This window comes from Oncorhynchus clarkii, chromosome 17 (assembly GCF_045791955.1).
Source record: "Oncorhynchus clarkii lewisi isolate Uvic-CL-2024 chromosome 17, UVic_Ocla_1.0, whole genome shotgun sequence".
Lineage (NCBI taxonomy): Eukaryota > Metazoa > Chordata > Actinopteri > Salmoniformes > Salmonidae > Oncorhynchus > Oncorhynchus clarkii.
Genome location: NC_092163.1, coordinates 63,329,916 through 63,348,235, shown reverse-complemented (window position 1 = coordinate 63,348,235; position 18,320 = coordinate 63,329,916). Strand labels below are relative to the sequence as shown.

Here is an 18,320-nt window from a genome sequence, read left to right as displayed (position 1 = left end):
TACAGTGATTCATCAATACCCTACTGTATTGTGAGACTAGTATTTTCATTCCATATGTTATACATTCTATCAATTGTACATTGATTACAATTCCTGGGAGTCGGGAGCATAGGTTAGTCAGCGTCAAACCGTCAGTGCATATAGAGGATAAAGGTGGGGGATGTGTGAGACAGGGGATGAGAGTTACGGTGAGTGCCAAGCTGTGTCCAGACATCATAACTTGGCGGTAGGAGACCAAACACAGGAACAGGACACATGATGTTGAGGGGACAGTACTATTGGCTGCCTGTCTGAAGCCCTTATGAAGCCCTGTGGTAAATGTTAATGCTCAATATATTAACTTCCAAATCACACACTGTTAAAGGATCTATAATGTTCCAGTCTAGAACCTGTTAATAGGCTGTGGAAGAAGGCCCGGCCCCTCAGTGGGAGGCTTGAATATAAGGCAGGCAGCCCTGGCTCACCATGGGAGACTGGGAGCAGGACAGTCAGCTTGAGTCTTCTCAAGGGGACGGCTGCAAGGCCTACAGAGGAGAGAGAGCAGCGCTAGGCTGCCACGGGTATGCCAAATATGAGGCTGCCTGCCAATTTGTGGGGATACTGGCAAATGCAGCGCAGGCTGAATCCTTAACAGAGGGAGATTAATTATTGAAAAGGTGCTAGGAGTTATGTAGGGGGTGGATAGAGATGCATTTGCATGCGCTAGAAGAGAGAGGCGGTACACATTACAAAATGTTTAGGGCCTAGAAATCGACGGTTTATAGTTTGTTTGGATGTTTCTTGTTTGTTTTGGTTCTAAAAAATACTATTTACTTGGTTGTACAAAATACACAAGTTGCTATACACACGTTTCACAAGTTGCTCAGCCCCTCAAAAAACTAAGCTTGTCTTTCCTACTAGCACTGCCTTTGCTGATAATTTCATTCTTGTGGAAAAATGTACATGTACCTACTACGACTGTGAGATGTGGTTGTCCCACCTAGCTATCTTAAGATGAATCCATTAATTGTAAGTGGCTCTGGATAAGCTTGTCTGCTAAATGACTCAAATGTTACTAGGATGCTATTCTTGTTAATGCCTTTCATTATTTGATGCTAACTCTGCACCATGCACAAGTCAATAGATGCTCTGAAAATAATTGTATTCATAAACAGCCTAACAAACAAAGCATAGCGAGACACAGTATAGTACATTATTGGCCATGTTTTCCCCTCAGCATGGCAACCTTCTCTCTCTTTGGGGCACATTTAGATTCTGCATTCATGCCAGTCACAGTTACTAGTGTTCTACAATTGTGCTACAAAGTGTTTTGCTGTGATTAAACAGCAATTTGAGGGTCACATTGGTGAGCAGGGGTGGACTGGCAGGGGGTGTTGTTGTCAGCGCTCCAGACTCCCTGTGACGCCTGACGCAGAAATTAGGTCAATGAATGCAAAACAGCATTCATGGAAATTGTCCCTCATCAAATCTGTGTGCAGCTTCTCCGTTCGAGGGCATCAGAGGGGCAGAAGGCATAGAGAGAAACTGTCTAGAAAACAAACACCTGGCTGCTTCTCTCCTCATCCAGCTGGATCTTTGTCTTTATTTTTGCCTAAATAAAGACCTAAAGATGTACATAAATGTAGCGTGTCGTGGAATTCACTGCGTTTTATTGTGAGACCGATATCGCATTATAGACATCACAATAACTGGGGTCTATTCAAGTTGATGGATCTAAGTGCAATGTAAAGAAAAAGGAGTGTAAGGAAAACTGTTCCAGTAGAATTGCAGTGTGTGCAGTACACAACATACCATAATGTATGCACATTGCGCTCTTTATTTGAAGTGAGCTCCATGTTTATTTGAAGTGAGCTCCTATAGCTCCAAGTTCTTATGTCACCCAAACTTCAAGAGCGTGTGCTTTATTTTAAGAGAATGACAGCGTGTGGATGTATTTTTCTTTCCTCATGATAGAAGTGATAGATGACTGCTCAACAACTCACTAAGCAGGATGTGTCTTTGTTGGTTCTGGTTTCCATTCTGTGTGATCTGTGATTTGTCTGGTGTTTCTGTTTCCTTAACCACTCTCTGTTGTTCAACAATGACACAAGTTTGTATGGCAGCTTGATAGCTAGCATGTTGTGTTCTAATTGTTGTATTCTCTCTCTCCCTTCATCTCTCTCTTCTCTCTTCCTGACAGACACCAGCCTATCGAGTGAACGTGGTAAGTACTGCAGAGGCACGTTTCCCTGATTTAGATATGGCTGATTTGACTGCGCCAGATTGGAAATGTTTTTGTGGATGTGCAAAGAGCTGTTTTTAGGTGTTTGTCTCAGGGGGAGTTTGATGCCGTGAGCACAGAACATCATGTGCATCAGTAGGAAGCCATTTTCCTCTCCATCACATTTCATGTTACAACAATTTTGAAAAGGGTGAAAAAAATTACAGAATGTAATTACCAAAACAGCAGTGCTGGACCGATGTGGCCGATCAGAATTTGAATTTGGCATATTTTCCTTGCATGTACAGGCAGTGCTTGACTTGGGATGAAAGAGGTGCGGGAGCTATCTTTTTTCAACTCGGTCCATTTGACTATGTTCACAGAAATTCACAAATGACATTAAGCTATAGAAGATCTCTGATTATTCACTATTAAGGGTTCATACACATTTTGACAGATGGAATTTCATGGCTTTTCCATGACTTCTAACCAAATTTCAATGACCAATAATTGGTGGCGTCTCTATGTAGCCTACGTGAAGAAGTTACATAAATGTGGTATTGACACTAGAAGGCTGTTGGTCTCTGATCCCATTTAGGCCTGCTATCTCCTGCCGTTGTGCCATTAATCAAGGCACTTAACCCCCCACAAAGTAGAATAACTGCACTGGTAGGCTACTGTATAAAACAAGTGGTCAACCATCTGGAGAGCTACTGGGTGTGCAGGCTTTTAATCCAGCCCTGAAACAAGTCTGCTTATCAAGGTTCTGTTGAGCAGCTGATGTTTAGACTACAATGTGGTGTTAGAGTGGAGCGTGAAAAAAAAGCCTGCACACCCAGTACACTCTAAAACATGTTGGGTCGTTTGCTTGTGTTAGTGTTTAAATACTGGAGAGTTGAGACCAAATCACGGACGCTGGACAGAGTGGATTTCAGTTGTAACAAAAGACAGTTTTAATGAGTCAAAGATATCTTGTCCCGCAGTTTTACGTGCACGGATCTAGTTCATATAACTCGGCAAGGAGTCAGGTGAAAAAGAGACCTTATACAAAGGTTACATTCATTTTTATACATAGAATAAAGTAGGTGGAGTCTTGTCGTTTCGGTCTTCTGACTGGTCGGAGGGTTGGAGGCGGGCCTTGCTCTAGCCAGAGCGGGCTCCATTGGTGCACAGCAAAAGTCCTTTGCTCTAGGGAACCGACCAGTAGAGGGGGCTAAGATGTGTGTTTATACAAGGAGATATTTGTGTGTCTGGAAATCTGATACCGGAGAGCAGAGGGGGTCGTGAAAGAAGATAACAGAGGGGGTCAGTCTTATGGCTGGGTGTATGTGTTCTTGTGATGGAATGTCTTTGTTTATATGAGCTATGTGTATGAATATTTATATAACAAATCCCCCTCTTCATGTCTATTAGACGTGAAAACTATAGTGCAATGGTGGTGGTTGCATTTGTGGGTATACATAAGGTGGTGCTTCTAACCTTGTCTGGTGTGCATGGTGGGTCTGTAGGTGTAGTGCTACGTTTGGGACGGGAGTGATTGGAGGGAGTGATATCAGGAACGGAGTTAGGGACATGTATAGGGGTTGGTGTACGTGTTGTGTCAGGGTGAAATAGTTGTTCAATTAACCATGTGAAAGTGCCCAGGGACACCCCAGATATCAGTAAGAATATCACAAATAAAGGGCCAGATATCCCCAGCCTCACCCAGGGAGGGAGAAATGTCCCTTTAACTGGGCGAGGCTCCTTTTTCAGGGGAGGCGGAGTTTGATGCCGCATCACCTGAGGAAGGAGTGTCTTCATTTGGAATCGAATTTAGGCCGCTCAAATCAGCTCTGACTTCAGTCAGTGTTCTGGAAGGAGTTGGGGCTAGGGTGCAATGTGTCAGGTGGTGCCAAGGTGCGCCTGATTTACCTTTGACCTGGACTGAGTGTGAAGTAACCTCCTTCACTTCGTACGGTCCAGTCCACCTGGGTTCCAGCCACTTTCTCTTGTGGACTTTAACCCTCACCCAGTCACCAACTTTTACCTTCAGTAGTGGCGTGTATCCCCGGCAGCTCCCCCTCCTGGACCTTGTGAACCTGGGTAGAGAGTGCTGCAGAGAGAACCGTCAGTTTTTTCACATAATTAGACATTACAATTTGTTGTACATCAAGAGCGGGCATATGACCTCCCTCCCTTGGTGGACCAGACATGACTCTACCAGTCATTATCTCATGAGGAGAGAGATGGGTGCCTGCTCCTGGTGAGGCTCTCATTGCCATCAACACCAGAGGCAGGACTTCAACCCATGTCAACTTCGAACCTGCACACACTTTAGCTATCTTAGCTTTTGCTTTTGGTTTGACGTTCCACCAGATTTTGGGATTGGGGCCTGTACACAGATCCAAATCTGTGGGTTATGCCAAATCTTTCTTCCACCTGTCTCAGGTGTTAGTTACTGAAATGTGAGCCATTTGTCAAATTTGATTTGTCTTGGGATGCCATACCTGGGTATTAGTTTGATTTGTAGCCACTTAAAGACTGACCCAGCATCCCACTTCGCTGTTGGTATTGCTTCTACCCATTTGGAGAACCTATTTACCATAACTAGGAGATAGCGTTTGTTTTTAGATACATTATCGGGGCCCATGTCGGTGTAGTCTATACTAATATCCTGAAAACATGCATTAGGTACTAAGTATGAGCCCATTGGTGTTCGATGTGGTTTCTTTGGGTTGTGTCTGTCACAAACATTGCATTTGTCACAAAATAAATCATCGTCATAAAATAAGTCAGTCATATTTTTTATGTGAGGGTGCCACCAGATGTGCGAGGCCTTTTGGAGGGTCTTTAGTTTGCCTTCGTGTGTGGGGCCATGTGTTTCTCATAAAAGTTCTGGGTCCATCAGTGTGGACTGCTTCATGGGCATGGGCTGAGTCTGTATAGATATTCACAGTCTTTCCTTTTCCTCTGATGAGGGCCTGCGTCAATCCGATGATTTCAGCTAATTTGGGCCGATGCTGGTTGAGGGATGATGGCTGATTGAAGGGTGACATCACGAGGTGAGCTGTTTTTTCAATAGCTTTTGCTACTGCAGCAACGTATCTGGAGCATGTTGTCTGTCCTACCTCAATGTGGTCAAGTTTGGAAGAGTAGTACATCAAGACCCTTCTCTCCCCCTCTTGTTTCTGGAATAGGACGGATGAGGTGAATCCTTCCCTTTCAGAAACATCCAAATGGAACTTGTTCTTGTAGTCAGGTGCAGTCAGAGCTGCTGCCGCTGATAGATCTGTTTTCAGGAGTGCTATGGCTGTTGATGCTTCAGCCGTCCAGGCCAGGGGTGCATGGAGGTTCCTTGATCGTAGGATGACCGGTGCTGCCACCCCCTCTGGGCCACACACAATGGTTCAACAGCTGATAGGTGGGGTCAGGTGCATCATGTCTTCGTCCCAGTCTGCAGTGTAGAGGCAGTCATCAGTTTCTGTTGCATTGAGTGTGCAATGGATCTCAGCTTGGGGAGTCTTATATGGGTGCAGAGTGTAGATTTGAGCTTTCAGTTGGTTGAGCTTAAACTGGATGTGAGGGGTGGCAGGCCCTGTGGGTAGGCATTTTAGCCAGTACACTTCTAGGGTTTCAGACAGTGTGGGCATCGGCAGGAGTGGCATCCTCATCATTCTTACTGGGCGATCAGGTGTTGAAGTGGGAGGGTTGGTTGTAATCTTGCTGCTCCTGCTGCATGTGGCTAGGAGAGGGTCCTCCTCTTCCTCTTCCTCTTCCTGGTGCCCCTCCACGTCCTCTTTCTCTCCATTGCTGTTGCTGCGGGGAGAGTGGTTTCGTGCAATATCTGGCATAGTGACCGGGAATTCCGCAGTTATACCACTGGTAGTTTCCCCCTCTGTATGGTCCAGTGTAGGGGCCTCGTTGAGCCCGTTGCTGTTGCAGGATATACTGCTGTGGGGGAGGGTAATGGGGTGGTGGGGCTGCCTGCTGTTGGATCATCTGAGAGACAGTCTGTGCTACGATCTGAGTGTTATCTGGCTGCTCCCCTTGGTCTTGAGTTTCTACTGCAATCATTTGTTTGGGCGTGGTGGCTGCAGACATTTTATCTAAGTCGTCTGATAATGTGTATAATGCGTTTATCTAAGTTTTAGTCAGTCCTTTGTGTGGTGTTTATTTCTATCTTTGTATACCCAGCCCGTACTGTGGTGTTAGCTCAGACTCCTCGCATGCGCCCCCACCCTCGCACAGATCAGTAATGTGGTTGCAGTTACGTGTGTGCCTCTCCGGCATGTAATTCTAATCTGTTCAGCGATTTGTTTAGGTAATTTTCTAGAAATGATTCGGCGATTTCCTTTTGGAACAATATATCAGTGAATATATGCGGTTCTATAACAATTTTCAGAGTAATTCTAGCTCTGTAGGAAAGATGGATAGAATTTCTAGAAAACTAAGAGTTGTTCAGTGAATTATTTAAATACTTTCTGTAAATAAATCAGTAACTTCCTTTATGAACTTATATCAGTAAATTTGAGCGATTCTAGCAATTGTCAGAATAATTCTATCTCTTTAGAAAATATGGATAGAATAAAAAAAACAAAAATCTGTGTGTAGCTTTTAGCATCTGTCAAACAAAGTCTGTACTAAGCTCGGCGGCTTATTTAAATACTTTCTAGAAACAATTCAGTAAGTTCCTTTATGAACTTAAATCAGTAAATTCCAGCGATTCTATAGCAATTGTCAGAATAATTTTAAACTTTAGGCAATATCAACAGGAATGAAAAAAAGCGAAAATCAGTGTTTTAGCCCGGCTGCTGTCAATCAAAGTTGCACGGCCATTCGACTACTAAGGTAGCTTTGTCTATCAGCACGTGTGCATAATAGCCCAGTTACGTATCCCAACCTAGCGGTTTACTCCGCGACAAACGTTTCTTTCAATTTAATTTCCCCGGTCTTAAAATCATGGAACGTCAACTCTGGTTCATATGTTTTGTTTGATGTGCAATAGCCACCTCATTCCCGATCTCTGTCTTGTGGAACGCCAAACTTACATATCCTGTATCTACTCGACTACACCTCTTACATAACCTATTAAATAATACACAGCTTTTTTAATAGGGCATTTTTCATGCAGATTCATTCGATCCAACCACACCTCCACAAGACCTATTCGATATTATATGTATCAATAGGAGATTTTACTTGCAGATTCGGTTCATCTATCATTCAACTATAACCACACCTCCACAAGACCTTATTCGATAGTACAGAACGTATCAAAATAGGACATTTTTACTTGCAGATTCGGTTCATCTATCATTCAACTATAACCACACCTCCACAAGACCTTATTCGATAGTACAGAACGTATCAAAATAGGACATTTTTACTTGCAGATTCGGTTCATCTATCATTCAACTATAACCACACCTCCACAAGACCTTATTCGATAGTACAGAACGTATCAAAATAGGACATTTTTACTTGCAGATTCGGTTCATCTATCATTTATTCATTCGTATGAAATTCTCATTGAATTTCCAACATCCATAATTGTGTCCTTTACGTGTTAAAACACAGCCACTATTTAACATCACCTCTATACACAACCCAATATATATAATTAGGACAGTTTTCTATGCAGATTTCAGAACAAATAGGGTCCCTGGAGGAATTTAACACATTGGTCAATCACAATTCACACATTCCTATTAAAATAACTGAGTATAGGCCAATTAATAAAAAATAAAAATATATATATTTTTTTTTTTTCTTTATACAAAACAAGATATCTTTAATCAATGCCTTAGGTTCTTATTTAAAAAATTTTTTTAGCAACGATTCATACTCACGCCCAGTACTTTCTGATCAAAATTTGGTTTAGGCTATAATACAATATGCAGATTTCGATTTAACAGGCTCTGCTCACCTTATTTAGAGCGCTCCGATCAGATTTCCTGAGGCAAGATGAATGGCTCACTCTTCCGTCTGATTTTTTAGCCGTGATCAGTCTCGTCCTCTCACACTAATTTATCATAGATCGAATTCAAGAATAACCATCCTCTGCTACCAAGTTCTGTTAGTGTTTAAATACTGGAGAGTTGAGACCAAATCACGGACGCTGGACAGAGTGGATTTCAGTTGTAACAAAAGACAGTTGAGTCAAAGATATCTTGTCCCGCAGTTTTACGTGCACAGATCTAGTTCATATAACTCGGCAAGGAGTCAGGTGAAAAAAAGACCTTATACAAAGGTTACATTCATTTTTATACATAGAATAAAGTAGGTGGAGTCTTGTCATTTCGGTCTTCTGACTGGTTGGAGGGTTGGAGGCGGGCCTTGCTCTAGCCAGAGCGGGCCCCATTGGTGCACAGCAAAAGTCCTTTGCTCTAGGGAACCGACCAGTAGAGGGGGCTAAGATGTGTGTTTATACAAGGAGATATTTGTGTGTCTGGAAATCTGATACCGGAGAGCAGAGGGGGTCGTGAAAGAAGAGAACAGAGGGGGTCAGTCTTATGGCTGGGTGTATGTGTTATTGCGATGGAATGTCTTTGTTTATATGAGCTATGTGTATGAATATTTATATAACACTTGACCCAACTGCTGGTTTGCAGGCAGTGGGTTACTTAGTCGGGTTGTTTTCTTTTAAAACTGCTGGGCTATTGATGCTGGGTGCTGGGTTATTGAGGTATGATCCAGCGGATCAGAAGACTAGAATCATAGTTTAGTAGGTGTCATTCATGTTCATCTGTTCTGTTGCATAGTTATCATATTTTAAGGTTGAACAATATCGCTTCAATATCACTGACAGATTTTTATGAGTTCGCTAAAAGCCTATGTAAATCCCATTGTTGGGATACAATAAGGTGGTACAGTATAGCTTATTAGGCAATGAAATGGTATACCTTATATTTAATAAATAAGCGTAATATTATAGAATAATGTGTAAAGACAAATATTATAAAAATTTGAATGTGCAGTATGTAAATATAACAGTTTAACTTTCGTCCGTCCCCTCGCCCCGGGCTCGAACCAGGGACCCTCTGCACACACCGACAACAGGCACCTACAAAGCATCGTTACCCATCATGCCACAAAAGCCACAGCCCTTGCAGAGCAAGGGGAACAACTACTTCAGGTCTCAGAGCGAGTGACGTCACCGATTGAAACGCTATTAGCGCACACCACCGTTAACTAGCTAGCCATTTTACATCGGTTACATAAACTTAACATGAACTTGCTGAACAGGATGACATTTTCATGACCATAAGAACCTTCATTCGACAACTTGCTCATTCAGGCATGGCACATTCTCAATGTGCGCATTCTCAAACTGGAAGTCTACAGGCACCCATACACCGGATTCACAGACTAGCGGAATCAGGATATAAATGTCAACTCTCCATAGCTATTAAATACAGATCCCATCTTCAATCCGCTTTGATCAATCTTTTTTGACTCTGTGTGATAGGCGACTTTGTTTTATAGATCTGCGCAGTTCCCCAAATATTGGATGTGCTGGTATGCCGCTCCGGACAGCTCCAGCCCAAGTCAAGCACTGTGTACAGGATATATTCACTCTGCCCTATTTAGCCAATTGGCCCCCTTTGTCTCTAATGATTTCATCTTTACAGCAGCCTGCTGGATCTCCTGCCCAATGTCTCTTTGTCTTCATACAACTAACTATAATGGGCTTCATTTAATCTCCACATGGTCCATAGAAGGACAGAGCAGAGAGAGCAGCTATGTGATCTCTGAGAGGGGGAGGAAGACAGAGGGAATAGGGCATGATTTCTCTCTTGCCTTTCCGTCACCTATCAAATAATTTGAATGATACTGTATTTCAGAGGGAGAGAGGTATGCAATAATTAATGAAAGGCAGATGAAAGAGTGAGAGGAGATAGAGTTAGGCCAAGGTCTCTGTGCCCTGCTGCTAGGAGGCAGCGGGGGGAGAGGAAGAGAGAGACCAAGCTTATCACTATCTATACTGACTAAAGCACATGGCCTACCACACACTGCCGACCGGGTGTGAATGCATGTGAGTGGTACACTTGATTGAATGTGTCAGTGTCAGTGACTATAGGACTTAGGCCTTCAGAGAGACCAAACAACTATGAGATTAAACAATTTCATAACTTTAGTGAAGCATCCCAGGACAGTAGAAAAATATATTACATACAGAAATCCAATATGGATGGTGTTAAGAGATAGATGAAAGGGGTTGAATGGAGCTGAAGGGTGGGACTAATAACAACAAGATAACAAATGTAAAACATACTGTGTCTGTAAAATGTATATAGGTTCAGAACTTTTGTTAAAGAGCACAGTTACTAATATATGGCAAATAGAAATCAAACTGGATGGACATCAGAAATAGAGGAAGGCCAGGACTAAAAACAAACAAAATTGTAAACTAGATTGTGTCCATAAATGTATATAGTATGTTTAATCTGGAAGTAGAGGCCTACGTGTTGTTCACAAAATCTTTAGACCACACTATCTACCAAGAGACTTCTCATCTATATTATTCATAGCTGTCTATTTACCACCACAGACCGATGCTGGCTCGAAGACTGCACTCAACTCTATAAGGCCATAAGCAAACAAGAAAATGCTCACCCAGAGGTGGCGCTCCTAGTGGCCAGGGACTTTAATGCAGGCAAACTTAAATCAGTTTTACCAAATTTTTTACCAATATGTTACATGTGCAACCAGAGGGAAAAAAACTCTAGACCACCTTTACTCCACACACAGAGATGCACACAAAGCTCTCCCCCGCCTGCTTACAAGCAAAAACTAAAGCAGGAAGTTCAGTGGTTGCTCCACGAAAAGTTTTGCTATTATGCTGTGGCACTTAGAGGTAATTTGTGGTTTAGTATGGTACCCTGCGATATCACTTCATTGCTCCAGACCAGCTCAAGGGGGAGTTAGAGCACTGATTATGCTTTTGGGTCCTACTGTGTCTCTAACTGACAATGAATGGGTGACATGAACCTACAGTGCCTTGCGAAAGTATTCGGCCCCCTTGAACTTTGCGACCTTTTGCCACATTTCAGGCTTCAAACATAAAGATATAAAACTGTATTTTTTGTGAAGAATCAACAACAAGTGGGACACAATCATGAAGTGGAACGACATTTATTGGATATTTCAAACTTTTTTAACAAATCAAAAACTGAAAAATTGGGCGTGCAAATTTATTCAGCCCCCTTAAGTTAATACTTTGTAGCACCACCTTTTGCTGCGATTACAGCTGTAAGTCGCTTGGGGTATGTCTCTATCAGTTTTGCACATCGAGAGACTGAAATTTTTTCCCATTCCTCCTTGCAAAACAGCTCGAGCTCAGTGAGGTTGGATGGAGAGCATTTGTGAACAGCAGTTTTCAGTTCTTTCCACAGATTCTCGATTGGATTCAGAGCTGAAAGTTTAGAGGGACGGCCAGGTCTTGGTAGATTTGCAGTGGTCTGATACTCCTTCCATTTCAATATTATCGCTTGCACAGTGCTCCTTGGGATGTTTAAAGCTTGGGAAATCTTTTTGTATCCAAACTTCTTCACAACAGTATCTCGGACCTGCCTGGTGTGTTCCTTGTTCTTCATGATGCTCTCTGCGCTTTTAACGGACCTCTGAGACTATCACAGTGCAGGTGCATTTATACGGAGACTTGATTACAAACAGGTGGATTGTATTTATCATCATTAGTCATTTAGGTCAACATTGGATCATTCAGAGATCCTCACTGAACTTCTGGAGAGAGTTTGCTGCACTGAAAGTGAAGGGGCTGAATAATTTTGCACGCCCAATTTTTCAGTTTTTGATTTGTTAAAAAAGTTTGAAATATCCAATAAATGTCGTTCCACTTCATGATTGTGTCCCACTTGTTGTTGATTCTTCACAAAAAAATACATTTTTATTTCTTTATGTTTGAAGCCTGAAATGTGGCAAAAGGTCGCAAAGTTCAAGGGGGCCGAATACTTTCGCAAGGCACTGTAAATAGAAACTGATAATTGTGAACGACTTCAGTATTACTTACTAAAACTGTTGTTACACTAAGGTTTTTATTATTTTATTAGGATTATTTTGCTCTTATTGTAGTACTGTACAGCACCTGAGTGGTGCAATGGTCTAACACACTGCATACACTGGTTCCTCCTTTAAAAGTTGCGAACTTGCACCGCGGGACTTAGGAGGTACCCAGCATCATGGCTTCATAGCTCCAGACCACCACAAGGGGGAGTTAGAGCACTCAATATGCATTTGGGTCCCAAGGTTTTAATATGACCAACCGACTGGTTCCAATGACAAATTTTGACACGAGCCACCCATCCCTGCGTGAAGATGGCTGAAAAAATGTACAATTGAAAGCAATATGTTAGTTAATGTAGAAACAAATGTTTGTGCATATTCTTTTGTTAAAGTTTTTTACAAAAATCGCTATTTACCAAGTTATCTGACCAGCTAACATTAGCCAGCTAGCTTGTCTTGGGAGAATGAATTTGTAATTTGTGTTTTAGGGATTCCTGAGAAAACCAGCAAATTAGGCTGCCGTCTTGTGAAACAGTGGATGTAAAGAATCTAGCTAGCTAAAGCATTTTACTGCAAATGTAATGTTCAATTGTGTAAGCTTGCCTCGCAATGCAGCTGAAGTAATATACCTAACTATTTACTTTCTTATTGTGTAGTGGAGGATAAAAATAACTGTATGCCTATGGATGTGTAGCTAGCTACAGTATGTATTCAATCTGTGTATGGACGCTAAAACGTTAGGTTATGAACTAATATTCAGACCAATATATTAACCTCAGCTATCATAGTTGTTGTATCAACTTCAAGTCAGAATGTCATTAATGAAGCCTATGTGTAACCGGTGTGAAATGGCTAGCTAGTTAGCGGGGAGTGCGCTAATAGCGTTTCAATCGGTGACGTCACATGCTCTGAGACCTTGAAGTAGTTGTTCCCCTTGCTCTGCAAAAGCTGTGGCTTTTGTGAAGAGATGGGTAACGATGTTTCGAGGGTGGCTGTTGTCGATGTGTGCACAGGGTCCCTGGTTCGAGCCCAGGTAGGGGCGAGGAGAGGGACAGAAGCTATACTGTTACATATGGATAGAGTAGAATATAATAATATAATAACTTTATTGTGCCAAGGACTTCCTTTCTGTTGAAAAAAAGTTGCTTTCAGAACAATAATTTTTGATTGAAAATAAAAAAGATTTTGCTCTCGACAAATACACACAAATGTACCTCCATAACATATAACAATTTGCCTGTGAAAAGCCACACCTTCATACAAATGTGCTACTGTATGCAGAATTCTTGACGCACAACCGAAGATGCTGCCATATCCTGCCAGCACTCCCACAAGCGAGCCACTCATGAGCAGAATGATGACGCTTGGAAAAGGGAAAGGAATGAGATGGGACCAACAATTTGTTGCAAATTGGGGAGGGTAGCTAATAGCTGAACAATAGACTATTCAACCTTCACTAAAGAATAGTCTACGGGGGGTGTGAAACCCCCCGTATCACAGACCAGATTTGCCCTAACAACCAAGGTGTAGCTTGCTACTCAATGTAATAAAGTAATGACTTTTTAAATAAGTTACCTTACTTGTTATGTTGGCTGACAATTTGTTAGCTACACTGTCCTTACGAACCACATAGCATATCATTACAGCAGTATATACCGCTATGTTAGCTAGCTAACTAACGTTAGTAGTTATACATCAAACTTGCCAGTATATTGACTATAGGCTATCTAACTACACAACGTTTTTTGACTTGATTATTCTCGTCGTTCTTAGCTTAGCTAAATGGTATAGTCGTTGTGCTTTCTCAATGGACATTTGGCTGCTTTTGTAAATTCGCTCTGGCTATCTATAGGCTGGACAATAGAACGAGTCAAAATTCACCCAAGGCTGAAAAACAGCTTTTTATTTTCAAAAGCATGTACATTTAATTCAGCTCGTGTCATGCTAATTTTGCTATTTGTGACCTGCGGAAACAACTTGAAAGACGACGACCACAAAATGTTAAATCCTCAAATCCTCGGCGATTAAGCCTCACCGCTCTGTCAACAGAGCTCTGTGTTTATTATCAGATGTATTAGGTTATGAAATCTGACTTTTTGGATATAATGTTAAAGATACGTTAGGCCCCACTGAACAATTCAAAACATTAAGAATCATCTGTCTTGGTAAAATTTATTTTAAAACATAAGGAAGTGAAATGTCATCATCAAAGCGCATTTTCACCCACCCTGGGCAGAGTGGGTGGACACCCTACTCATTGTCAAGTGGCTGGGAACTTTCTCTCTCTGCTTAATTGGCTGTACCAGGAGTCCTAGCTGTAATTGTGTTAAGAGAAAATGTGGAGCCGGGCTGGTTTTAGTGCCTTAATCTGTAGTCTCCGGATTGATATTGTTTTTTCTGGCAGCCGAGCAAATTGTTCAGCCCCATCATCTGCACTGGAAACTGCCTTAACTCTGTCAGGACTGAATGGGGGAGCAAACAACATCAGTAAACACATAGAACAAGGAGCAATATATTGCTTAGTGCAAAACAAAACAGCTGAGAGGCTACATTTATTCCCATCTCAGTCCCTTTATGTTCTCTGAATGCTTCATATTCAAATAGAAAGGTCATACAGTATTTTCAGATACATCAGACATTCTTTAGTCATTTATTTTTATTTGGAGAGGAATGCATGGGAAATTGACCACTGCAAATATCCTTTCACAGGGCTAATGCAATACATAAACTATCCATTCTCAGATTGGAACAGTATTGCGTCGAGATTAAAGGTGATTTTCCTCTAGGCTCCCTGATTAATTCTGTATCTATCCTTGAGAGCAATGTAAAATCATTTGAATCCACAGAAACTCTCTCTTTCATCAGCTCCTCAACAGAAATATCTAGTGTTGCCTTGAAAGTGCTGCTCTCACTGCAGCTTTGAGTAGATGTTTGGGCAGAAAGAGCAGCTAATGGACTGAGAAATGTCGTCAAACCTACTGCAACAACAGAAGCTAATGTCTCCAGACCCACTGAACAAGAACACAATGTCCAGGAGCCCAGGCACTGAAGAAAGAAAAGCCCTGGCCCTGCTTTACTTTCATGTGTCAGGAAGACCATTTCTGTCAGCCTTATTGTGGTGCTGCTCTGCTCTCCAAGTGGCCTGCTGAAATGGCCTAATTGCCTGCTGGAGTGGACTAGCTCCAGGGTCCTGCTATGGAATGTAGGTTTGTAGATCTCTAATACAGCTATCAAGTGATCTGACAGTACTGTATCTAGCTCTAGAACTCCAGAGCAGACTACAGTGTGGGGGAGGATTCACAGCTCAGTGATATTGAGGTTGATTTACCTGGACCCCTCCGCCCAGAGAGCGCCTGGTGCTGTTTTTAACACGCTTTGTTGTGTAAATGTTCCACATGCACACTTTATTGACGATCGATAATGTAAGTACATTTTCTTCTCTTTTGGTTTGATCATCTTGCTGTCTGTGGATTTGTGTGGGTTTGCTTTTGGCACTCGCCACCTAAGCGGAAGATATGTTGCTTGATCTTTTGCTCTGGCTTTCTCTGAAATGTGGTGGATTGGTAGGCCTTCTGCCCCTCTTCCCCCTCAATGCCAATTAAAAGTGTTTTTCTCAGCTAGATTTAAAGCTCCTAAAGACAGTCACAGAGAGCAATTGAAGTGAAGTCACTCAGGACGTATGGCAGATGGTTCGGCTTGGAATTTGCAAAGAGAAATGCCTACAAAGCAGGAAACAAACAATCTCGATAATGACAGTCTGTTTGTGTGGAAAGCACCTACTTCCAGCCCAATTTAAATTGTAACCCTGTACCCTAACTTTAATTTAAACATACTGTCAAAACTCCATCCATAGCCTCTTCAGAGGCCTAAGATATGGTGGTGAAAATGCCATACCCATCAGTCACAAAAAAAGTATTGAGACAATAGAAAGCATATCTTAGAGAAAAGCAGCAGCAACAACTTGATCCCATAGCTTAAACTTCAGCTCTCAGTTGTGGGTCCTCACTGAATAGGGACCAGATGTACTATCGGTCCATTTACAAAGACAGGGAGACTCAAAGAGAAGTGAGACAGAGAAGAAAGCATAATGGCTGCAAGCTTCAACCTCCAAGTGGGCTGGATTTATCAAACAGGACCCAGAGAAGCTTGATCAGTGAATAACCCCCTTTTGGTGATTCAGATGAGAGAGGACAGGAAACCGGGAGGACTAGGGCGTTCTCAGCCATGTGGATTTGGGTCTGGGTTGAAAACATACACACACCAGAAACACAGTGGATATTGTTAATGCTCTATATTCATGTCAATATAAAAGCAATTTCCCCTCATTAGTGGAGTGACTCATCGTAACTCTTCTTAGTTGAGTTTTATAGATCAATATAGCCCACTATTTTAACCTATAATTAGTGTAGAGAGTATTTTAGGAGAAAGAGTTCAGTGTGAACCCACTGGGGCACACTGTCCCACATGTCATTTCAACATGGATAATTGGGTAATATTTGGTTGAGGCGTTGATCAATGAGATTACAACGTAAAGTATTTTCGCACACTTACCCACTTTAGTTGTCACCCAAATTTCTATCATTGTGCGATCAACCATTTAAAGCACAGAAAAGTTCAAATGGGAATACAAGATCAGATATTTTAATTTATTTATACAACTGATTAATGTGTTATCACTGTGCTTCATCAACAGCAGAATCAAATTTCCTGGATTTACATTAAAACTACATGGTGCAAGTGATCAATGCCGCTTGAGATTCTGCACAGATTATTACAGCAATTGTGAAGATCTCCACAGACCTGCGACGACCTATGCATGCTATCTTGAACAGTAACCATGGATGTTTTAATCATATTAATGTTGAATGTTACATTAGTTTGTTTTACAAAAGTCATAGAGTTATTTTTGGTTGACAACATTTAAATATCAACATTTAAAGGAGATCTATCTGCTTGGATAGTTCCATCTCAGCCACTGGCCATTATTTTTGGGAAGGATGAGTTGGAGATGTGAATCCAACATATAATTTGTTAAAGGGATTCTCTAGAACTTTTGTATACTTTTTAGCCAATAGTTTTGAAAGTAGTGCTCACGATCCAAAATTGGTTCCCCAACATTGTGTACTTCATCACAAATGTGCAGACATGTGCACCACGTCATTGATCGCTACAGTATCTCTCTCTCGCTGTACTGTGTGGGCGTCTTTGCAACTGTCACCCAAATGGCAACAGGTTGAAGCTCATTGACTTAGAACTCTAAATGCTAGTGGGCTGGCCCATGTGGGGGGAAATATAAGGCAAATTGTACTGCACATTTTCCAGAAAACAGTTGCTTTGAAACTAGGAATTTCATGGGTAATGGAGGTAAATTGATTGATTTGATTTATTAAGAAGCCCATTAGCCAACGCCAATGGTAACAGTTAATCTACTGGGATCCTGGGCAAAACGAAAAAGACATTACAGACAAAATACTTTACAATTTACATACAGTACCAGTCAAAAGTTTGGACACATCTACTCATTCCAGGGTTTTTCTTTATTTGACTATTTTGTACATTATATAATGATAGTGAAGACATCTGTCACGTTCTGACCTTTATTTCCGTTGTTTTGTATTTATTTAGTATGGTCAGGGCGTGAGTTGGGTGGGCAGTCTATGTTTGTTTTTCTATGTTTTGGGGCATTTCTATGTTTTCGGCCTAGTATGGTTCTCAATCAGAGGCAGGTGTCATTAGTTGTCTCTGATTGAGAATCATACTTAGGTAGCCTGGGTTGCACTGTTTGTTTGTGGGTGATTGTCTATGTCAGTGGCTTGTGTCAGCACAGGTCTAATTTGTAGCTTCACGGTCGTCATTTGTTTATTGTTTTGTATGCAGTGTCAGTATTTTCTTTATTAAAGATTTACCATGGACACTTACCACGCTGCATTTTGGTCTTCCGATCCATCTCGCCTCTCCTCTTCAGATGAAGAGGAGGACGACCGTGACAACATCAAAACTATGAACTAGCACATAGGGAATCATTTAGTAACTAAAAAAGTGTTAAACAAAATATATTTTATATGTGAGATTCTTCAAAGTAGCCACCGTTTGCCTTGACAGCTTTGCACACTCTTGG

At 41.7% G+C, this 18,320-nt stretch overlaps 1 protein-coding gene across 1 annotated transcript in view; it reads left to right on the top strand.

The window, feature by feature from the left end:
- LOC139369870 (cadherin-4-like) overlaps positions 1 to 18,320 on the top strand; it is a 342,139-nt gene that overhangs the window by 125,695 nt on the left and 198,124 nt on the right. Inside the window, exon 3 of the mRNA XM_071109152.1 lies at positions 2,180 to 2,203. Coding sequence (XP_070965253.1) covers positions 2,180 to 2,203 — 24 coding nt within the window. The remainder of the gene's footprint in view (positions 1 to 2,179; positions 2,204 to 18,320) is intronic.